This window comes from Tamandua tetradactyla, chromosome 11 (assembly GCF_023851605.1).
Source record: "Tamandua tetradactyla isolate mTamTet1 chromosome 11, mTamTet1.pri, whole genome shotgun sequence".
NCBI lineage: Eukaryota > Metazoa > Chordata > Mammalia > Pilosa > Myrmecophagidae > Tamandua > Tamandua tetradactyla.
The window spans coordinates 927,772-952,250 of NC_135337.1; the positions used below are offsets into that span (position 1 = coordinate 927,772).

A 24,479-nucleotide genomic window follows, 5' to 3' on the forward strand; every position below is an offset into this window, starting at 1 on the left:
TGCAGTGGGGAGGGCACCAACCTGCCGTGTTGGTTTTGAGAGAGAGGTTACATCTGAACAACAAAAGAGGTTCTCTGGGGGTGACTCTTAGGTATTGTTCCTTTTGGTTTTGAAAGATTTTTCTTATGCATAATACATTAAAATAATAATAGCTAGCGCCATAGAGAAGATTCAGGACATCAAGTGAAAATAAATCTGAGATGTTGGGGATAAAACTGAGGAGCCATGGTCCAAGACAGGCCAAACAGGGTTACTTATAACAAGGAAAGTCATGACTTCCTGACATGGCTCGGCAGAAATAAAGCTGCCCCAAAACCCAAGAGGAGGAATCACAGCCATCCTGCCCCCACACACCTAGGAGAAGAACAGGCATGTGCATGTTAGAGAGATGATCTTTTCCTTAACTTGCCCATGTTCTTCTCTAAGTGAGAACTTTGGCCCAGTTTTAGAAACACATGGAGCCTTGAAAAGCAGGGGTGGGGCTTGCTAAGGCAGGAGTTTCCAGGCTCTATAAAGCCGGCTGGGGCACTGCTGGGCACCTCTCCCAGGAGCTGTGACTTGCCCAGCTTTCTGTTTGCTCTTCTGGAAATGCAGCGCCTGCTGACTCCAGTGAAGAGGGTCTTGCAAGTGAGAAGAGTGGTGCAGAAAGCATCCTTCACCCCTGCTCGTATCCTTCCAGCAGTCTACCAAAGGTGAGTTGCTTTGCCCTGGGGGGACTGCACAGGCCACTCTTTGAGAAGCAGCATGGAAACAGCAAAAGATAGACGTCACAGAGGAAAAATCACTCGAATCCCAGTCAAAAGGTGGCAGGGCTTGCTGCACAACTTCAGACCAGCAAGTTCAGATCTTAGCCTCTCAGTTTTCTTATCTCTAAGCAGCTCCAATCGGCTACAGAATTCCGGAATCCCCAACCTCTGGCATCTGCTGTGTTTTCCCAGCAGCATCCGTCACTGTGCTGCACCCACAGAGCAGTGAGAATTTTAGATTTGCAGAATTTGGAGAATTACCAAAATGAGCTGTTTGAAAGCCACTATCAATCCAATACTAAATAATTTTAAAAGACTGATTGGTTTTATTCTATTTCTGAGAAATGGGGGAATCGGAGAGGGAAGAGAGAAAGGAAAAGGAAGAAACACAACAGAACAGCAAGTCCAGGATATCAGCGGCCACTGGCATGATCTGAGACCTTTGAACAATTTCAGCGCCAATCTCCTAACATCAAAAACATTCGTAAAAACTAACAACTGCCGTGGCTCACTCAAGCATGCACAGTTCACAGTGCAAGCGATTTTCTATCAGTTCAGGCTGTTCTTTAGGGCAGAAGAGTAACATGGCCTTGTCCATTGTGAAGGAAGTTAGACTGGAAGGATGTGGAGTTCTGAAATGCTGTTTCAAATGAACTAGTGGCTGAAATGAAGATAAAAGAAACAAAGGTAGCTCTATATCGTGGTCCCCTCCTCTACCTACTCCCTGCCAAGCCTCTAAACACAGGTCAAATGCCCTAGCTCGGAATTTGATCTGTATTTAGGAGGAAGGGATTGACGTGCTTTTGCTGGTTTTTAGTAAGCAACATTTTAATTGTCTACACTTAGTCCCAAGGCTTTGGTGTCCCAACGCTTTGGGGTTGCATTTCTTAGAAATGGGAATTCAGGGCTTGCAGCCCTTTGGAAGGCTCCAAGTGAGGGAATTTGCCTGCCGCAGAATTTGCGGCTCTCAAGAATCTTGGGGACTTCGAGTTGCCAGCCCTAAACTGCTAGCCAAGCACTCTGATCCCACTCGCGACAAGCAGAGGGTGGTTTGGGTCTGACTACCAGGGTCCATGACGCCCTCCTCTCCACTACCATCCCACCTTCACAAACCCAGCTCCTCAGAGGTTAATGTCAGCTGCAGTGTTAGCAAAACCTGCTGCTTTAGGTCATTGCTGAAAGATTCTGAAAGGACCGAGGACAAGAAACCTGTTCCCCCTACCCTCCCATTTCAGGAAAGGAGGAAATGAGACACAGTGATAAGGACTTGTGTGTGTGCATGTGCTTGGGCACAGAAGCGTGCGTGCATTCCTTTTCTTTATAACCCCCCTCAGTTGTGGTGCAAGTGCTGCAGTATCCCAGAGCTGATGGTCACATAGCATCACTAAATGCATCTGACTCCTGGGCAAATAGGTGTGATTGTCTAGTCCCTAAACCACCACTACACGTTAGAACAAGGTCTTTCTTTCCTTTCCGGTTTCACTTTATACTCCATGAAGACTTCAAAAGAAACTATTTAGATTTAGTGTCTGCCCTTACCTTGTACCCAGGGAGCCTGGTGGGTGGACATGTAGGGTAGTAAGTGGGGGAACACAGTGGTGAAGCTCTTTAGCCTACGCAATTTCTTCATGACTCTACCGTTGCCTGCCCCTCTCCCTACCCCCCTGTCAAACCTGTGAGTATAGGTCAAATGTTCCAGCTCAGAATGTTTAATCTGTGTTTGGGAGGAAGGGATTGAAGTGGATTTACTTGTTTCAATAAGCAACCCTTGACCTCCAACCAGGAGACAAAGCTCCTTCTTCACCAACTTACTCTTCCTTCGACTTTGTTGGTTCCAACACCTTCAGTGCACTCGCGGCTGCCCGTGGCCTGAGCTGGTACACAGATCCCCTTTAGAGTCTCCTCTCTGTATGGTTTACCCTTCTGCTTCAACCTGCATCAGGTCTCAGTCTCACCCAAGAGCTGCTCTTGTCTCAGCATCTGCTTTGCTCCTCCAAAATTAAATACGAATCGTGTTCTCCACTTTAGGTCCCAACCTACTTTTCTTTCCTCACATGTTGCTTCCTTACTCTCTCACATACTCTTCTGCTCCAGATACCTTTACTATCCAGTCATCCCTCACATACTCCTGATGGAATATTCCCCTTCTGCTGAGGCCACTGCCCCTTCAACCCTCTCCATTTCTTCACCTGCACAAGGTTCCCACACTTGACGGGATCACAAGGTTCCCACACTTGGTGGGATCACAAGGTTCCCACACTTGACGGGATCACAAGGTTCCCACACTTGGTGGGATCACAAGGTTCCCACACTTGACGGGATCACAAGGTTTCCACACTTGGTGGGATCACAAGGTTCCCACACTTGGTTTCAAGTGCAGTGTCTTCCTTGAAGTCTCTCCTGATCCTCGCACTTACAGGAACCCCTATGGATTTTGTACATATCCCTCTTGCAGCCCCTATCCCATTCCACCTTGCAGTTGGGTAATGTGTGTTTTTCTCATCCCTCCCACTGGTTTTAAGGAGCTATTTGAGGGCAATTGTTTTGCCTTCCTCTTTTCTTTGCCTCTCTCCACCACCTCCTCCACAGCCCTTAGCACAGCACCTGGCACACAATAGCTCATTTTGAAACTTAATAGAAAGAGGCAAGGTAGAGTAAAGACATAGAAGCTTGGTGCATCTTCTTGAACCAGGTAATACCAAAACTAAATCAATATTAACGTGAACAAAGTGGTTGTTCTTTACAGAAAGCGCAAGATAAGAAAGGTACTCTCAATTTCATACTCGGATGCTTCTGGAAGCCTCTACAAAATAACTTTTCTTCAAGGCTCTGGAACTCATTTCCAGAAGTAGTTCCCCCTAAAATAGTTACAGAAGTTTACTGATTCTTGTTACAAGAAGGGCCGATTGTTGGAGCCTGTTCTTGAAACGTTGGATTTCTAACTGTGAAGAAAGGGAGGGAGTCAACACAGAGAAGGCAGAGTGCCAGTGAGGCTGAGGGAAAAGACAGCCACATCTAGAACCAAGAGCTGGCTAACCATTAGCTCCTAGGCAGTAGGGAAGCTCCATAAATATTTGAGAGTTCAAACTCCAGTTATTTGGAGGGCACCAAATAAATAGGGGAGAAGTTTCAATTCCAAACTTCTCTTATCGGTTATTATTGCATTCTCATCACTTTGCCTCACTAGCTTGTGATCATTTGATCTACCTTTGCCTCATAACACTTCTTCAGAGTCATCTGCCTGTTGGGAAGGTGGGGGCTCATAGAAACCTGGATCCTAAAGATGATATGGGTATTTGGTATAATTTGTAGCTTCTGTAGCATGGAACTAAATTGATCTGTGGAGCCATCCTGTCACTCTTCCATAGTAGGGAATTTTCTCTGTGTGACCCAATACATGTCAAAGGAATGTGGAGCCACACTTGAGAGTTAGCCACACACACTGGGCTGGCACCTCTGCCAGTAAAGGACAGAATATTTCTAATATTTCTAAATATATATATGCATATAACTAAATGCATTACTCTGAGCACACAGCTTCACCAGGGTGTGCCTTGGTTTCACCACCTGTGAAATGAAAAGTGACGACATTTTGAATACATTCATACAGCATCTGAAGGTGGACTTTGGGTCTGTACTTGTAGCTGGGAGGAGAAACTATAGATTAAAAAATTTCCTTTTTAAATTTTGTTTGTTTTTTTTTAACATGCATCCCCCCATTATTTATTTATTTATTTGTTTGGTTTTTTTTTTTTTTGCATGGGTGGGCACCGGGAATCAAACCCAGGTCTCTGGCATGACAGGCGAGAACTCTGCCTGCTGAGGTACTGTGGCCCACCCCCAGAAGCTAAAGATTTTAATCAGGAGGGTTAAGATTAAGACTTGAAGAGAGATGGGTGGAATCAGGAAATAAATAATCTTTCCCCTTTTCTAGGGAACTTTCCCCCTATTTTCTTCTGCCCTTGTTTAGAATTGTTCTTTCTGTCCCATCTGTTTCCACAGCCTCTGCCTGTTCTGCTGTGTGTTTTCCAGTAAAAATGCCAGCCTCCTGCACCAGACTGTACCCTTTTAATGGTCACAAAAGGTGCCTTATTTGCTATTGTGCTTCTGGAACCCAGCACAATATTAGGTGTAGAGTATGTGCTCAATAAATATTGGGAGGCCCAATCAGGAGAAGCAGAAATCAAACAGAAAGGTGCAATCAAACAGAAAATTCCTTAAAAAGTAGAAAAACAAAGACTCTGATTTTGTGTATATAAAGAAAGAAAATAAGAGAAAAAGGGATAATGAAAGGGACACTTTAAAAATGAGTGAAATAAAAAATAAAAAGCCCTATGGGGTTTATAACCTATGTGGAAATAAGGTATAGGACAATAATAGCTCAAAGGGAAGGAGAAGGTAAATGAAGTTAAACTAAGGTAAGGTTTTGCAATGTTCAGAAAATAATAGAAGTACTAATTTAATTTAGATGAAGCCAACCATGTGTACTGTAATCTCTACAGTCATCCCTAAAAGAAAAATATCAAAATGCATATAACTAAAAGCTCATAGAGGAGATAAAATGGAATAATAAATACTTGTTCAATAAAAACGAAGACAGGAAGGAAGGAATAAAAGAGCAAAGAACAGATGAGACAAATAGAAACAAATAGCAAGACAGCAAACTTAATTCTAATATATGAGTAATTACAATAAATGTAAATAGACTAAATACTCCAACTACAGAATCAATACAAAACACAAAATTGCAAAAATTGTTAAAAATTAAAATGACCCAACTATAAGCTATTTACAGGAGATGCATGTTAAATAGAAAGGCCCTGACACATTGAAAATATAAAAGGACAGAAAAAGATATACCATGCAAACACTGATTTAAAAGAAAAAGCCCATATGCTTTTATTAACATCAGGAAAAGTAGTAGTTAAGGCAAGAAGTATTGCTACAGATGAAGAGGGACATATGATAAGGATAAAAGGATCAATTGAATGGATAGATATACCAATTCTAAATTGTATGTATCTGATAACATGGCTTCAAAATACATAAAAAATGAATAAAATGATTGTGCATCACTGTCTTTTAAGGAAACTGGCTAGAGACCCGCAGTGGGATTATGATTGTTATCTCCACTGCAGGTTTTCTACAGTCTCTGCTGTGCCCTTGGCCAAAACAGATACTTGGCCAAAAGATGTGGGCATCCTGGCCCTGGAGGTCTACTTCCCAGCACAATATGTGGACCAAACTGACCTGGAGAAGTACAACAATGTGGAAGCGGGAAAGTACACAGTAGGCTTGGGCCAGACCGAAATGGGCTTCTGCTCAGTCCAGGAGGACATTAACTCTTTGTGCCTGACGGTGGTGCAGCGGCTGATGGAGCGCACACAGCTCCCGTGGGACTCAGTGGGCCGGCTAGAGGTGGGCACCGAGACCATCATCGACAAATCCAAGGCCGTCAAGACAGTCCTCATGGAGCTCTTCCAGGACTCAGGGAACACCGACATTGAGGGCATCGATACCACCAATGCCTGCTACGGAGGCACTGCCTCCCTCTTCAATGCTGCCAACTGGATGGAGTCCAGCTCCTGGGATGGTACGTGCTTATGTGAGAAAGGATCTGGGGTTGAAGGCTGAATCCTCCCAGTTTTGTTCTCAGTTCCCCAGGTGCCTTTACACAAGGAAGGACAATTTATTCATCTATCATGCAAAAACCACAAGGGTACTAATCACTTAGATTGTGTAGTCCCATATAGTTAGAGAGCATGGTCACATAAGCCATTCATTTAGTCCTTATAACAGCCTAGGAAGTGGGTGTTAGATGTGATTTATGGATGAGAAAATGGAGGATCCAGTATCTTACACAAAGTGAGTGGCAGAGGTAGGACACCAAACCAAATCCAATGCATTTCCCATTTCACCTGTGACTCAAGCTTCTCCTACATCTCTGAGAGACAGATGGGTTATGTGAAGAGAGTTAAACAAGTTTAGATGTAAAGGGGGAAATACCCTGGTATAAATAGGTCCAAAGAATCACAGGATGGACTGCTGCACAGACTATTTCTACTCTTTCTCCCTTGTCTAATTCCTAGAAAACTCCTTCTAACTTAGCATGCTAACATTACCCTGTATCTTATATACCTGTCCTCAATGCTGCATTGTAGGAGCAAACCCTGTTGTGATGACAAGAAAAGTCCAAGGAAAACAGTACAAGTGGAGAGTTAGAAACCCCGGCTCTATCAATAATTGTTGACAAGTATTGTAACCTTTTTAACCTCAGGTTTCTTATTTGTCTACCTTCCTGGCAGGGATGTTCAGATGACTGAACGACATAAATCATAGAGAAGTGAAAGAACAGTGACACCAAGCAACTCTGTATTTACCAAATTGGAAACTAGGATTAAAATCCTCAGACATCATAATGTGCATCAATTATAGAATAATAGTCTTAACACCAACAGGGATCTTAGAGGTTATCTAATTTAATGTCCCTCATTTTGAGAAGAGGCCAAGATCAGTTTACCATTTTGTCTCTGTTCATGCAGCCAGGCAGTGCAATTCCATATTCTCACTCTGCTAACTACCTGAATTGCCTCCTTGTCAATTCAGGATCCATTGATCTGGGATGTTTCAGTCCCTACAAAATCAGATCCATTCTTACAGTTAGTGCTTTTCCAACTTGGTTCTTGATTATTACCTCTCCAGCAAACGCTATACTCACCACCAACCATATGGCCAGCCAAACATTTAGTTGGAGTATGGAAATAAAAGGCAAGGGGCATTCATGAAGCTTTAACAAAATGCAGAGAAACTATGAAAATAGCTTATACGAATAACTCCCAAGAGTCATTCCAATTCAAGCATGTCATTTCAAATGAAGAGATTTTACAAGGTGATTCCTCTCTTCAGGAGAGAAATGCAAATGCATCTTTCTTTAAAATGATGGATGTCTTAGCCAAAAAGTAAAAAAATAAAAAATAAATAATAAAAATTAATGCAAACTGTTAGTAGGCATTAAGGTGAAAAGCATATCTAAGTGAGGTCCTGAATGTCTGGACCCACAGATCCTGGACATGATGGCAGCCAAGACCAGAAAAGCTCTGCTGTGGGTTATACCTCTGCTTCTGACTTGGCCACCCACCCCCCTGGGGACCTCAGCTGGGAGGGGTGGTTCTGGGGCTCACCAGGGAGCTCTGAACCAGTCCTGGGATGAGAGCAGGTTATGAAGGAAGGAAGGTATGGCACAGGCTCAGATTGCCCCGAAGCTCCATCTTTTCTTTTCTTTTGTATGAAAGCAATACAAATTTATGGTGAAAGAAGAAAAAACATGTATACACATACACAAGACTTTAAAGTGAGGAACAAGTCCCCTTTGTCATTTCCACCACTATTCCCCAGAATTTAACACTGTGGATTGGTTCTTATATAGTCTCCAAGGACTTTTCTAGGGACCTGCAGACACATATAGGCATCTATTCAATTTCGTGGTTCTTCATCTCTCTGATGTCTCAGAAATCATTCAGTGTCATTGCATATAAAGCCTACAACATTCCCGTAAAAGCCAAATAGCATTCCATTGCATATATATGCCAAAACGTATTTAATTTGTCCCACATTGCTCAATATTTAGATTGCCATAAGTTTTTGCAATTACGAATAATGTTTCAATGAACAACATACAATAGCTTTGCATGCTTGTGGTGATGGGCTGCGAAAATAGAATCCTAGAAATGGAGTTTTAAGATCAAAAGTATGTTGATTTGAAAATCTGATAGCATGTGTAAAATTGCTCTTCAAAATCTTGCACGAAATTACTTTCCTATAATGTATAGTATTAAACATTATCTTCTTTATAAATTTAATAAGTAAAACAATAGTGTCTTTGATTTGCCTTCTGCCATTATAAGAGAAGGTGTATGATTTTTTACGTATTTATTCACCATATTTCTATTACATGGCTTGTCTTTTTCCTTACCCTACCACTTATTAGTTGTGTACCCTGAACAAGTGTTTGTTTGTTTTTCTGTAAAGAAAGGAGAATTATCTGGTATGAAAACTTACGGGAGGATTAAATATTATACAGAAATGTGGATCCTAACACGTTGCCTGGATGAATCCTGGGGACTTCCTAGAGGTTAGATAGAATATAAAAATTACTGCCACACCTCTCTCATTGACTCAGGTGTTTGGGAAAGCACTTTCAGCAAATGAATGTGGAACAAATAGAAGTCAGGTCAACCATTGTCTATCGCATAACTGTCTCACTATTACAGCTCCCACGCATCACCCACCTTAAATGCAGAAACTCGACAGAGACTCTTTTTACAAGGCAAAGCAAAACCACGTAGTTCAAAGCAAAAACAGTTTAGGATCCAGGCATAATTGGGTTGAATACCAAATCCTGCATTCATGATATGTGTGGACAAGTTATTTAATCTCTCTGGGAGATAATGTCTTCATTCGTAAATGAGATAGCACCCACTGATTGCATTGCTTTGAGGATTGTTTGAGGATAAATAGTGTCTAGCTAGTATTTCAAATGTTTGTTTCCCTCCCTATCCCTTGGCCTTCTATGATATGGAAGGCATTTCAGATCACGGATCGTAGAATTTTAAGATAAGGCGATCTGTACAAACCTAAATGGTTCCCAAAGTGCCAATCAACAAATTTTTCATCGGGCAGAATTCTGAATCTGTGACAGGGCAGTGAGTTTTAACTTTGCTTTTCCAGCACGTCATGATGAGTTTCATTATACTCCATGAGGACAGGGGTTTTCGCTTCTAATCACTGCTGTGTCTCCAGCCCCTAAAATTGTGTCTGGCACTCAGGAGGCACTCTGTTCACCATGGATCAAGTAGGAGTGATAATTATTTCTTATCTCCCTTCCCAGGTCGCTATGCCTTGGTGGTCTGCGGGGACATTGCCGTCTATGAGAGTGGCACCGCTCGTCCCACCGGGGGGGCCGGAGCTGTGGCGATGCTGATCGGGCCCAAGGCTCCTCTGGCCCTCGAGCGAGGTTTGCTGTACACAGTGAATGCATGTTACCAAGCGGCTGCCTATGGCAAGCCAAATTCACAGCTGCCACTCAGGGATGAGGTGTGGGATTGATAACAGTGCCATTTGCCTTAAAAGGAGAAGAAGCAGAGAGCAGAGAAGAAGGGAAGTCAGGGATCACTGAGGTTTCTGGTTTCTGTCCGATCACATTCAGGATAATGACGGGTGGAATGAACGGTCTAGTTGCCCCCTAGGACCACGGGATAATGACGGGTGGAACGAACGTCTAGTTGTCGTCTAGGACCACGGGATAATGACGGGTGGAACGAACGTCTAGATGCCCTCTAGGACCACGGGATAATGACGGGTGGAACGAACGGTCTAGTTGCCCTCTAGGAACACGGGATAATGATGGGTGGAATGAACGGTCTAGATGCCCTCTAGGAACACGGAATAATGACGGGTGGAATGAACGGTCCTAGATGCCCTCTAGGACCACGGGATAATGACGGGTGGAACGAACGGTCTAGTTGCCCTCTAGGACCACGGGATAATGACGGGTGGAATGAACGTCTAGATGCCGTCTAGGAACACGGGATAATGACGGGTGGAACGAACGGTCTAGTTGCCCTCTAGGAACACGGGATAATGACGGGTGGAATGAACGTCTAGTTGTCGTCTAGGAACACGGAATAATGACGGGTGGAATGAACGGTCCTAGATGCCCTCTAGGACCACGGGATAATGACGGGTGGAACGAACGTCTAGATGCCGTCTAGGACCACGGGATAATGATGGGTGGAACGAACGTCTAGTTGTCTAGGAACACGGGATAATGATGGGTGGAACGAACGTCTAGATGCCGTCTAGGAACACGGGATAATGACGGGTGGAACGAACGGTCCAGTTGCCCTCTAGGAACACGGGATAATGACGGGTGGAATGAACGGTCTAGATGCCCTCTAGGAACACGGAATAATGACGGGTGGAATGAACGGTCCTAGATGCCCTCTAGGACCACGGGATAATGACGGGTGGAACGAACGTCTAGATGCCGTCTAGGACCACGGGATAATGACGGGTGGAACGAACGTCTAGATGCCCTCTAGGAACACGGGATAATGACGGGTGGAACGAACGGTCTAGATGCCGTCTAGGAACATGGAATAATGACGGGTGGAATGAACGGTCTAGATGCCCTCTAGGACCACTAGGGAATGAACCTGACAATTGAAGACGAAGATAACTGGCTATAAAGTGAAAGGCTTTCCTTTGAGACTTTTGGCTTTTATTCCAGTGTTCACTAAGTCTACGTAGGTTGGAGAGGGGAACAGAAATCCTTTCTATGTGATACAATCTCTTCAACTCCCTTTGATCATGTGGGATGGTGAGTGGGCAGAGGCTTGGGCACGGGAGGCAGGTACAGACCAGGAGGCTTTCTGAACAAGGTACCCCCATTCCTTCTGTTCGAGGTGACCTGCACCCTGAGTCCCTGAATCCCTCTGTGTGCCTCTCCAGGGCTCAGGGGAACCCACATGGAGAACGTCTATGACTTCTACAAACCAGACCTGGCCTCAGAGTACCCGATGGTGGATGGAAAGCTTTCCATCCAGTGCTATTTTCGGGCCTTGGATCGATGTTATGCATTTTACCGCCAAAAAATCCAGAACCAGTGGAAGCAAGGTACGGAGACCAAGGGTAGAGAGTGGAGGACCTCCTTACGAGGCCAAGAGTTTGTCCCAAAAACTTAAGGCAAGATCTCGTCTCCTGCTTTGAAAAAGTATGTCAAGAGAATTGTTTTGTATCCTGTCTTACACCTTCTCCCCCAACTATGCTAAAACCCACTTGGAAGTCAACCCAATTCAAGTGTAAAATTCTCTGTGACTTGCTAAATGAAAGAAACTAAACCCAGGAGTATAAAATCAGTGAGTGCCAGCCACCTGGGCAGATGCTGTTGGAAGGCAGATGCTTCTATTTAAGTCAGGAGGGATTTAGCCCTGGGTTTGTAGTTTGCCATCTTTTCAAGTCTGGCTGATGTTGAAAACTCTTACCTATATTTTCTATACACTAAAGTGTGATCAGTGACTTTTCTCTAGATAGGTGGATGGTTACAAGTTCACCTCTAATTTCTGAACTTTCTGCTAAAATATATGTATTATTTTCATAATAAGAAAAGAAGCAGATAAGTCTTATTTTTAAAATACAGAGAAACCCACTTCAAAAAAAATAAAAAGGAATTTTATCTGCTTTACCATGCCAAGATGGGCACCTGCAAAAGACAGGTTTCAATGTGGGAAGAGATACGTGAAGAAGCATCAGAGCATGGATGCCTTAGGGATGTCAGAGCCGCTTCTTACCCTTTCCAGCTGCACTGGACTGGGTGGGACGTGGCTGCACAGGCAATAGCCAAGGGTAAGGAGTCTCCTTGGACTTCTCTGCCTTTGTCCATCCCTTGTAAATTTGTTACTGGCTAATCGCTCTCACCTCCCCTGAATTCTTGTAACATTTTAATTCTACACCTTATTCTCATGTGGAATTTGAAGGAAGCTGCTTTGGATCATAGCTCTAAATTACAAACTTTCCTAAGGGCAGAAGTTTCATTGTCCTCATTTTCATAGACTGTCTAGAACGCAGAGTCAGAGCGAATCTAAATCCAAAGCTGGACACATGATTTAATATATTGGAGAATCTGTTTCCCATTCTGAAAATTGAAGAAAATGATCTGGAGAAAGAATAAGTTAATATACTTGAAAGCATCTGTGATGGAGGTCGGCAATAGTATATCCTCAGATGTTTGTTTCCTTCCCTTCTTTCCTTATATGTAGAGAGTGCTTTGTAAATACTTGGGAAACGAAAAAACAAACTTACCTGCTTCCCCTTTTGTGTGTTTGCTAGAGGAAGGCCAGCTCTCTGGGGAGGCTCAGTATCCGTAAGCACAGCTGAGGTCTTGGAGAAGTCAGTCTAAATGACTAATCCATCATGACACATCCTTATTGCATACTTTCTCTTCCAGCTGGCATTGACCAACCTTTCACCCTAAAAGATTTCCAGTTTGTGATTTTTCACACACCCTTCTGCAAGTTGGTCCAGAAGTCCCTGGCACGCCTGATGTTCAATGACTTCCTGTCAGCCAACAGTGACACACAAGCCAGTCTCTACAAGGGACTGGAGGCCTTCAGGTGAGTCCCCTTCCTGGGAAGCCAAGTGGCAGGTGAGGGCTGAGGAAAGAGGAGTAGACGTCTTGGAGACAGACTCCTAGCAACTCCTGGGGGAACAAATGACAATTTTCCCACACAACAGAAATGATGCCAAGTCCTTCCATATGTTAATGGTTATTGTCTGCTTAGGGCCCTTCATGTATTATCTCAGAGGGGCACAGAGAGTTTGCAGGCATCTCTGGAAATGAAGGGACTAGAAGTACACTTCAAAGAATAAGAAGCACTTCAAAGAATAAGGGAAACAAAAGCTAAAATATATTGGGTAGATGGAAACACTAGCAGTCAATGAGAGGGAGGGGTAAGGAGTCTGGTATGTATGGGTTTTTTTTCTTTTTATTTCTTTTTCTGAATTGATGCAAGTGTTCTAAGAAGTGATCATGGTGCTGAATATACAACTATGTGATGCTATCGTGGGTCATTGATTATATTCCAAGAATGGAATGTTCATATGGTAAGAATGTTCATGCTTGTATGTTGTTATGTTTTAAAAAAAATTTTTAATTAAAAAAAAAAAGGAGGGCAAAGGACGTGTGACTAAATCTTCAGTCAGTGAACACTTTCTGAATAACTGCTATGGTCCAGGCATCGTGTTAAGCTCTAGAGAAACCAAGATCAGTATGAACCCCTGGTCCCTGCTCTACAGTATCTCAGTCTCTACTGACACAGTCATAGAGGAGCAGGTGACCATAGCACAGTGCGGCAGCTTGGGGTGTGCCAGGTCCCATTCTCACTCACCACTGGCTCAATTAATGTCTGTTTGTTGCCTCAATTTCCCTCATCTTTGAAATGAGATCATCTAGTTGTTCTATTTAGATTTCAAAAAAGCAGAAAGAATCCTGTTTGAGATATATTGCTCTAAGACGTAGGAACAAGAGTTCCTTCAATACAAAGAGTTTTCCAATGGGAAGGGACTCTTTCCCTTTGTACATGGTCTCTGCTTATTTCAAGCTTTGGAAGCATTCTCCCAACATGGGCCCCTACCACTAACTACTACTATTAACCCTGCCGGTAACTAAAACATCAAAATTAGCACAAACACTGCTTAAGATCTGCCCCATTAAAAAATTATAATATAGGCCAAAGATAATAGCTTAATATCATTAATATATGAAGATATCAATCAATAACAAGATAATAGAAAAATGAGCAAAGGATATGATCAAGAAGTTTCCTTAAATTTTTAAAGGTGCATGCTGTGAACCATTTCATAGCATATGAAACCAAGATACCATTTATATTAGTCTGGTTCTCTAGGGAATTAGCTCATGTAACTGTAGGCATGGGCAAGTCCAAATTCTGTAGGGCAGGCTGCAGGCTGAGAATGTTGATGAAAGTTTTCAATGCTTTTCCAGAAGAAGCTGGCTGGTTAAAGTAGAGATAGAAATTCTCCCTTCTGACTGCTGAAATTGTCACTTCTCCTTTTAAGTGATTGGATGAAACTGATTGGATGAAAATCTCTCATGGTTGAAGACAATCGCCTCAATTGATTGTAGACATAATCAGCCATTGATGCAATCAACTTATTGATGATTTTAAATCCATGAAATATCCTCACAGTAAAAATCAGACCAGCGTTTGCTTGACCAAACAACTGCTCACCATAACTTGGCCAATTGGACAGACACATGAACTTTACCATCACATCTTTTTTTTAACATAGATTTTAAAAAATGGAAATACTGAGAATTAGCAAGGCTATGAAAAAATAGACAATAGTGTATGTGTAAACTGATACAACTTTTCAAGTTGAGCAATAGGGCAATGTGATGCAAAAGCCCTAAAAAGTCTTTCAGCTCAGTAATTCTACATGTTTAAAAGAGCATGTGTGCATTCAATGTAGTATGATGGTAGTCCATCCATCCTTGGGCCATTCTGCAGCCTCTACAAATAACGCTATTAAAAATAAATGAATAAAAAAATGTTAATATAAATTGAATACCTTTATAGAAATAGGCATGGCATTGCAGATTTATATTTTACGTGATTACATTGTGTCAGTGAAAGTAACTTCAGGAAGCATCTTTTTTCTATTAGAGCAGTTGTAGATAAACAGAAAAATTACACAGAGAACAGAGTTCCCACGTGCCCCTCCGCATACATGCACAGTTTTGTCTGTTATTAACAGTTTGATTAGTGTGGCATCTTTGTTATAACTGGTAAAACAATATTACTGTAATTGTCCTATTAACTGTAGTTCATGGTTTACATTCACGTTCACTGTTTGTGTTGTGCAGCTTCAGGGTTTGTAAAAGTGTTTGTTCTGGTGACAAGCAGAGCCTGAAGCATTCAGGTATGTGGTTCCTGTGTTGTGCTGCTGCTGCCACTATCCCGATCTTACCGTCAAACCATGCCAAAGCCCCTCTGGGCCAGGCATGGACCCTGGCTCCCCACCCCACCCCAGCCCTGGAACCTGCATCTGTTTTCTGACTATGAATTTGCATTTTATACTTATTTTATACAAGTAACATGATACGGTATTTGTCCTTCTGCACTGGGCCTACTTCACTTATCATGATGACCTAGGAAAATATATCTTGACTGTGCCAGATTAAGATTTAATTTACATGTTTTAATTTTAAAAATAATACATATCAGGAGTTTTTTTCCAGAGTATATTTCCAGTACTCAAATTCTGGTTTATTTTTACTACTCTGTAAAGCATAAGTCTCTTTTCCTTTAAATAATGAAGTAAATGTAATTCTTTTAAAAAAAAATGAATAAAAATAATGCCACAGACAATGATTCCACATTATGGGAAAAAATTCAACATATTCCACATATATATATTAAGTGAAGGAAGCATGTTAAACAGAATAGTGTGTTTTATAAGAAAATGTGTGAAAATACCAATCAGATGGATTCCACAAGAAAAATAATACTTGAGTGCTATCTCTGAATGTCGGACTATTGGAGATATTTTTTCTTTGTGCTTTTCTGTATTTCCAAGTATTCTACCAAAAGAAAAAACCAAAACAAAACAAACTAGTGCTCCGAAGCCTTCTCTCCACCAGCTGTCACTTTCCCTCTTGCTGCCTCCCGCCCTTCTCCTGGCCTCTTGCCTCACCTATTCCTCTGACTGCCTCACAGGGAGCTAAAGCTGGAAGATACCTACACCAATAGGGATATGGATGCAGCATTTCTAAAGGCCTCACTTGATATGTTCAACCAGAAAACCAAAGCCTCCCTTTACCTCTCCACACGCAATGGAAACATGTACACCTCATCCCTGTATGGGTGCCTGGCATCTCTTCTGTCCCAGTGAGTACCATGCATGAGCCTTCCTTCTGTCCCACACTTGTGACCTGAGGGGCCAACCCCAGGAGTACTTCTTGCTCTGTTTCTGAAGTTTAAAGGAAATATGAAATAAAGGAGAGGAGAGGAAGGAGGGAGGGAGGAAAAGAAACTCCTTTCAAAGGTACATGTATAAGTGAATTTACTATCTGCATTAAACAGTGGTCTCTAAAGTAAAGCACATGTACGTCAGGAGATGCACAAGATACATTTGAGTGTAAGAAAATCATAGAACTTTTATTCATGTTTGCATCTCACCATTTAAAATGTCTGTATTTAATAGGGCATGGTGGTTAAGAGTGCAGCTTAAAAGCCCACAGCCTGGGCTCTTCTCTATCACTTATTAGCTTTGACCTTAGGAAATTACTCAACCTCTTCGTGCCTCACCTTTACCATCTGTAAAATATGGATAAACAATACCTACCTAATACGGGGTTTGGGTGAACATTAATTGCCCGAAGCACATTTTAAAATATTAGCATTCAGGGCAGACCACTGTGGCTCAGCAGGCAGAGTTCTCACCTGCCATGTCGGAGACCGGGATTTGATTCCCAGTACCTGCCCATGCAAAAAACAAACAAAAAATGCACAAAATATTAGCATTCAGCAGGTGCTTAAAGGTTAGCTGTTATTTCTACTGTTAATCTACTTTGTGTTTTATAATGAAATAATTGCACAGTAGTATAACATAGGAAAAATATATATGGGTATGCTCGGTCAAAAAGTGCTACTGATGAGGGAATGATCCAAAAGTCATAACTGCTGGAGCCAGGAGGGTGAGTGCAATGATCTGACCTCCGTTTGGAAGTGCCTTGAAAGTCTAAATTCATCTTGTCCTCGTGGGGAAAAGGTCCCTTTGTACCCTGTAATTCTGTTGTACTCACTATCCCTTCTATACCTTAGATCTTGGTTGCTTTCCTCTTGCTATTTTTCTTACCTGCTGAACTTGTCTCTGGGGTCTACCTGAAGTCCGTATAGGTATAGCATTCTACTTTTGATTGCATGAGGTAGGCTGAGACTAGATTTGGGTCGATTGCTTCCTGGTTTCTTTAAAGCACAGAATATAGTTATGATGTGTTATATTTTAAAATTTATTTCCGGGCAGGCACTCAGCCCAAGAAATAGCTGGCTCCAGGATTGGTGCCTTCTCTTATGGCTCTGGTTTGGCAGCAAGTTTATTTTCACTTCGAGTGTCCCAGGATGCTTCTCCAGGTGAGTCCCATCTTTCTACCAATCATACCTGGTAAAAAGAAACCATCTTTTTACCTCCCCACTGTTGAGGTTCACATCTTAAACAATGCTGTGGTTAAGAGCAAAGAAGGGCACTTAAGGGGTTTAAGCAATGGATTAAGTTCATCTGATTTAAGTTTTTTAAGAATTTTCTTGGCTACTACTTAGAGAACAGATTGAAGAGGAACAAAGGTGGATATGGAGAAACAAGTTAGATAGTTCCAGTTAATAGTCCGGGCAAGAGATGATCGTGGTTTGGTTGCACGTGGTTAAAGAAAAGTTGATGGATTTTAGATAACCAGTAAATATTTGTTAACTGTTTTATAAATGATGTGATCAAGTCAGTGACTCTAAACACAATGTGGGATATAACCTTGACTAATGAGTGACCCTTTGTTTTGTTAACAGTATGTCCGCTGACCTTCATGATATTCTAAGCCACACACGGATCACTTTCCTCAGGGCATGAGCTCCCACCAAATCTGTCTCTCTATTGGACTGGTGATTGGTAGTGACAATGTTGGAGAACCAGGTATAAACATCTCACGTTTCCTCCCCAGGCTCCCCACTGGACAAGCTGGTGTCTAGTGTATCAGACCTCCCCGAGCGCCTTGCCTCTCGGAAACGCGTGTCTGCCGAGGAGTTCACTGATATAATGAACCAAAGAGAGCATTTCTACCACAAAGGTGAGAAAAGTGGGGGGAAGAAAGGAGGAGAAGGCGATTCTTCTCAGATTCCATCCTGGCAGCAGGGCGTCAGGGACTCATCGGAAGTCTAGAATAAAGTTAGCCAGAGTCTAGACTTCTATGATTTATAATTGGGAGAAGACCTTTTAGGTCTGAAGGTCAAGAACTTGGGAGAGTTGGGAATAGATAGGCAATAGGACATGGCTTCTTAGGACAGAGTATAGCTAACTTCCCAAAACTAGATACCAGAGAATGTAGTCCATTGAAGCCAAAGGATGGTCTTCAAAAGGTACTATTTATGCAACAGTTGAAAGTGCTTAGTGGTTAGAGCTACATATCCAAATCTGAACCTGAGCTGTGCCACTTACTAGTTGTTTGTCTTTGGGAGCATCATTGAGCTTTTCTCAGCTGCCTGATTTCTAAAATGATACCAAGTTTGCAGTGTTGCCAAACAGGTTAAATTAATTAATGCACAAAAAGAGGTTACAGCAAATATTACTGTCTCCTCCCAACTGCTTTTCTCCACCAAATATAAAAATGAAATACCACTTTAAAAATCAACAACTAAAAAGGAAACAAAAGCCAAAGTAGAACTGAAGAGTCCAGATGGCAGTTTCAAAATCACAGTAACCATGTTTTTGCAAGTAAACTTTGGTGCACAGCCGCATTCCTCATTATTCTTTCCCCTGTGCTCATTTCTCCCAATGGACCGTTGGCTCCCTGACGGCAGGGCTCTCACAAGCACGTGTAACGCTCTCACTCTTAGGACACAGTGAAATGGGAGATAGATTCTCAATAATACTTGTGGGTTGAATGATATACAGAGAAAAACAAAGTTCATGCTGTTTTATAGGAAACCAACAGTGTCTTGAACAAAACTCCTAAGTTTATTATGTTGATTTTGAGAGCAAAAGTGAAGCTCTGCCTAATGGGCTAGCCATAGTCTGCAGGCTGTCAAATGTCTGTGTACTGTTTGCTGCAGGAGACATGGTATTCCCCACTGCACATTTCAACTTATATAATAGTAGTAGCTATTGTTTATTCAGCCAGGTGTTGATCTAAAATGCTTTACGTACATTAACACATTGAGACCTTACCACCACCTATGAGGTAGGTAATCTTATTATCCCCATTTTTAAGGTGAGGGCATTGAGCCCCAGAGTTGAAGTAATGTGCCCAAGTTCTCATTAGCAGGTATCCATCTGTGCTAGGGTGAGGTGTTGGGATACATACAGAATTTAGTTGTTATGACCAAATGGCCTGGGACAGTATAGCAAAGCGACCAAGAAATTGGCTTTGGGATCAAGTCAGTCTGGGCTCAGTATCCCAGCTCTGGAATTTAGAGCTGTGTGACCTTGTGCAAGTAACTTTCCTTCTCATCTAGAAAAGTAAGAATAAAGGGAGTGCCTTCGTGGTACAAGCCATTCAGGGGTGAAAGTCTCCCTGACAACTTGGGGCGTGACTCCTGGGGATGAGGTCAAATGAAGTCAGGAGGCTATTCTGGAAGCTATTCTTAGGCAACTTGCAGTTAGATAGTGCTAACTGCCGTGGTTTGCCAAACCCCAACCAGCACCCCTCCTGTTGACTCTTAGGAACATTTAAGGCTCTAACTGGAACTCTATAAGGTTTCAGGCACTAGGTTTGCCTCCCTGGAACATATAATCCCAAGAGGGTTTTAGGTCAGATAAACCCTGAAATTCAGAGGGACCAATCTCACCAGGATTATCAATCAATTACATCCCCCTATCTTTTAGTGCCGACACACTTCAACATGAAAAAGTGAGAACAGGCATTGTCCAAAGATCCCTATAGATTGGGAGAAGGATTAAAGGAAAAGGATTTGGTATAACAGAGAAAATGGGACTTAACAAACAAGCCTGGCTGCTGAATCACTATATTAATATTCCTTCTATCCTCAAGAGTTTTGGAGCAGCTAAAAGGGAAAATCTAAGATGATGGAATGGTAGTCCATGACAGATTCTGGGATCTGTTCTGTAACTACTTGTTGAAGTGTGCTTTGAAAATTATTGCTTTTCTCTTCCTTTGCTTTGCATTTGTTATATTATACAATTAAAAAATGTTTTTTTAAAGAAAAAAGAATGAAGGGGGGGCACGGATAGTTCTGTGGTAGAATTTTCGCCTGCCATGCAGGAGTCCCAGGTTCAATATCTGGTCCATGCACTGCCCCCACCTGCCCCCCAAAACAAGAGGTGAACAAAATTCCCTACGATATACACATCACGTATGTGCCTCTTGTGTGTGTGCATGTATAGACATAGGAATATATATATGTAGGAAGACACATAAAGAATAATTTTTTAAAAAAAACCATAGGACTATGCAACAAAAACAGTGACCCTTAGTGCAAACTGTGGACTATAGTTAATAGTGTAATTATAATACTATTCTTCAATTGTTTCAAACAAACACACTAATTCAAAGAGTTAATAATAAGGGATATATAGGGTCTCTGTATTTTCTGCACAATTTTTCTATAAACCTACAACTTCTCGAATAATCATTTAATTAGTTAATACAAAAAATTGGGGGCACATGGTATATGGTTTCTAATGTGGTTTGAAAAGGAGACAGAACATACAAAGCCGGTCATGTTCCAGAAAACCTACACCCTGTGGTCATTGATCTCATCTGGAATAGGAAAGAGGGGATGTTAGAGCAAGTTGGAGAAAAAACAATGAAAGAAAACAGAAAAGAACTCTGGGTGAATGTGAATGGACAAAGCACTGAGCCGTCCAACGCCATCAGAGCTGGAGAACTGAGGCTAGGAAGGAGAAGTCTACTAGGAAACAGGAGGCTTTGAGATATGCCCCAACCTAGGACGCAACCTTGGCAAAAAGGACGTGATGAAGATTTCATTGGAGGAAAGGGGCATTTGCTGTAGGAACAAGTCATACCTCTAGAAGAAACATTTAAGAGCAAAACATTCAGTACTAAATCCAAGGCCGCCACCTCTCTGGTTCTTCTACTGGTCCATCGTTCTAGATGGTGTGTTTATCGGTGATCTTGCAGCCTGGTCTGCACAGCCTGGAGCGCGTCCCTATGAAACTGGAGGCATCCCTATGAATATTTTTCTCTCCCCCTCCTCCATATAGCTCTTTTTGAGTATAGCCTCTTTTCTTCATTCCACAGTGGATTTCTCACCACCTGGTGACACGAGCAACCTTTTCCCAGGCACTTGGTACCTGGAGCGAGTGGATGAGCTATACCGCCGAAAGTATGCCCGGCGCCCTGTCTAAGGGTGGTGAGTGAGGTTTGCAGCGTTGGTGACATAGAACTCTGATGTCTTTCCTCTGGGTTACAGATGCACTTCTGATTCTATAACCAGGCCAGAGAGGATTCAGAGCCTTTGAAATGATCAGACATGGGGCATTTGCACTATGTGGACCAAGAAAACTCTTAGGGCTCTTTATGCTGGAAGGCCAAAAGCTAGGAGGGACAGATTCTTAAATCCTGAATGTGAATCAGAAAGGAGACTCGTTTAGCCTGATGTGCTGTAAACGTTAAGCTCCCCTAGAGGCGAGAAAGATAATTAGCACCCATAGGCTGTGAATCTGTGGAACTCAGTGCTCCAAAGAGGGGAGATAGTAACAAAAATGGATAGCTGCAAAAAAGGAATAGGCCAGTGTGTTGAGAACAGATGCATAAGGAAACAAAGTGACTGGGGGTTTTGTTAGAGCCAGAAGCCTGGCTGGAGGGGACTTCAAGCTAAAGGGCCAGTAGCAATTCTCATGTCACCCAATTGCTTCAGGAGAGAAGCAGGGGGGTTTGGGAAATAAGTGGGGAGGGATATAGGAAGAGAAAAGTTAAATGGAAAGGGACCAAAGTGAGAGGAGAAATGGGAGAATTCCTTATGGTATCTTTAAAAGAATCAAATGTTGGGAATTGGATTCTTGTAATTCTGGAATCCCCAGATTTCTGGTTTCAGTTTATCTGTCTAGGTAAGATAAGCAGAATGGAACCATTTAATACAAATATCTCCTATACATTTTTCTGTGTTTTTATTTTATTTTTCCCTCTTTGCTAGATGAAGAGGGAAGAATACAGAGGTATACCAAAGGCTAAGTGAGGAGCAGGGAAGAGGAGGTAAAGCCAATGTATAAATGGATAAGGCAGTACGAGAGGAAGCAGAGAGAATCCAGGGCGAGGGTGCCCTCAGGTGTTTCCTAACCCCTGGAAACATACTCAGGTGCCTGGCCTGCCTTCCTGGGTCCTGAAAGCATTGTAGCCGGGCTGATGGAGCCTACGAGGTGCCCAAGTATCTGGACAGGTCAGTGCTGCAGCATGCAGCTAAAAACAGGCAAGTCCAGGAAGCAGGCCTGGAGACTTTGGTAACTCCCAGGAAGCCCTGTGATGGTTTAAAATATGGTTCTGAAGGTCAAGTCAGGTGAAGCAGAGAATTATCAAACGTGTTAGCCTAGTTTAGTCATCAGAAGCAAAGAAAGAAATGTACAGTTTCCAAGGGAACACTGACAAATCAGACTCTCTTCTTCCCATAAAACATAAGCCTCTCACAAGTAAGAAGAAAAGCTGGGGCTCTTGTATTTCTCATGCTGACTACGCACAGGAGCTATTCCCTGACAGCGATGAGGTTTTATGTCCCTGCACTGCCTGAGGAGCTCTGGGTGTCTCTGCACTGCCTTGCCAGCTAGCCTGCTCTCTTCTCTGCCCAGCTCCCAGCCTTGGCTTCTATGGCACCAGACACAGTTCCCTCAGGGGTGCAGGCTGGGAGCCGGGTGGCAGTGGGAGCCCACCAGGCCTTGGGGTGCAGTTAGGAGAACCCCTCTGCATAGCTCGCAGGAAAGGTAGTCGCTGAGGTGGGGTGGGGGTGGGGATGAGACTCAGGATTGAATGTCCTTTCTTCAATTCTATAGATCCATGAAGTTCCTGGCAAAAGTAGGCTAACCGAGCACCTGCCTGCAAATCGTTCAAAAATGTCCCTGCTGTGTTGGTAAATGGACCGGGGGCAGCAGCCCCATAAGCACGGGCCCTGTGGAGTGAGGACCATCCGCAGAGGGACTTCACGCCTTTTCCTGCTGCCATCACTTACGCTGAGGACCAAGGGCCCTTTGCAAAGGAGAGAAATGGGGGAATGGAGAGGTTGACTGTGCACTCACTGACCTCCAGAAATGCGACAGACCAGTGCTGCCCTCACGTCCAGATAACTTCCCTGCCGTTCATTATAGCTTTAGTGTTATTATAGTATTATTATTAGATTTCTGTGCTGTTATGGCTCTGTTCCTTTCTTAAAGTTTTCTGTGATTTTTAAAAAATTTTAAATCTAAATATACCACATTTAAAAGAGAAAATAGTGACTGACTCTTATCAGGCGACCAGCTGCCGTGCAAATAAATGGCCTGGCTCCGAGGACCCCACACCTGCCCTCCTGCATGAAACTGCCAAGTGCTCCCCTTGTATTCCCCGTCTCCTGTCAATTCCATCCTGTTTCTGCCACATGCCAAGAGCTATGAGAGGGGAGGAGAGAGGGCCAACAGAGATGGTGAAACCTACCGCTCTTGGCTCATTTCCCTGGTCTAAAAGGCGGTTCCGGTGAAGGCCCAGCAGACGGAGGCTGGAGAGGTTAGGAACCGTAGCTCATACTTTCCTGATCATTTTCCTTGCCATTCTTTTCTGGACCAATAAGTACAGGACCGAGTTTAACAGACTTTTAAGGTTTTGGTCCCTCCAGCCAAAAACCGCTTTGTGACCTGGCGAGAAAATTTCCCATTAGAGGATTGCTGCTTCTCCCCCGTTGAGTGAGGGCACTACTTTTTCCAGAGTCCTCTCGTAAAGCCACGACAGTTAGGGCAGGAGGGGACTGGCCTGGGAAGAGGGTTGGGAGCAGAAGGCAGGAGACGAAACTGCCCTCATCCGTTTCCTTTAGGGCGGCCTCGCTGGGGGGGGGGGTCTTAGGGACACGTGGATATTGGGCACCTGGTAATAAGGGGCCCGCCCACTTCACTGTTTTGGGCAAGGCTGTTCATGTCCTAACAGGCACCTGCAAACCTGAGCTAAATCCCAATGTGAGCAGCTAATCCAGCATCCGCTGGCTCTCTCCTCCGCCCGCCTCGGGGTGCCTGCTGAAATCCCGTCACACCAGCTGCAGCTGCGTTTAGCAGCCTAATTTGGCTACCACTCTGCTGCCTGCTTTTTTTTTTTCAGTGGTTTTATTGAGGTAAATTCACATAGCATACGACCCCTTTAAAGTGTGCAGTCACTGTCTTCTGGTATGTTCAGAGTTGTGCATACATCACCACAATCTATTCTGAAACATTTTCATCCTAAAGAGGGTTCCTTAT

The 24,479-nt window shown here is 43.1% G+C and overlaps 1 protein-coding gene across 1 annotated transcript; it reads left to right on the forward strand.

Moving 5' to 3' along the window:
• Positions 1-501: 501 nt before the first annotated feature.
• HMGCS2 (3-hydroxy-3-methylglutaryl-CoA synthase 2) lies at positions 502-23,396 on the forward strand. The gene is made up of 10 exons (XM_077119724.1): positions 502-692; positions 5,885-6,339; positions 9,634-9,759; positions 11,256-11,420; positions 12,751-12,916; positions 16,043-16,213; positions 17,352-17,458; positions 18,037-18,162; positions 21,313-21,424; positions 23,055-23,396. Exons 1-9 carry the CDS (start codon positions 589-591, stop codon positions 21,417-21,419), a joined length of 1,527 nt encoding a protein of 508 aa, XP_076975839.1. The 5' UTR covers positions 502-588; the 3' UTR covers positions 21,420-21,424; positions 23,055-23,396.
• Positions 23,397-24,479: the final 1,083 nt, after the last annotated feature.

Bases quoted from the DNA above. Each gene is read 5' to 3' on its own strand.
- HMGCS2 (XM_077119724.1), top strand. From the start codon at position 589: ATGCAGCGCCTGCTGACTCCAGTGAAGAGGGTCTTGCAAGTGAGAAGA. The intron at 6,340-9,633 runs GTACGTGCTTAT...CTCCCTTCCCAG, and splicing joins GGAGTCCAGCTCCTGGGATG to GTCGCTATGCCTTGGTGGTC. The intron at 16,214-17,351 runs GTGAGTACCATG...ATTTCCGGGCAG, and splicing joins CTGGCATCTCTTCTGTCCCA to GCACTCAGCCCAAGAAATAG.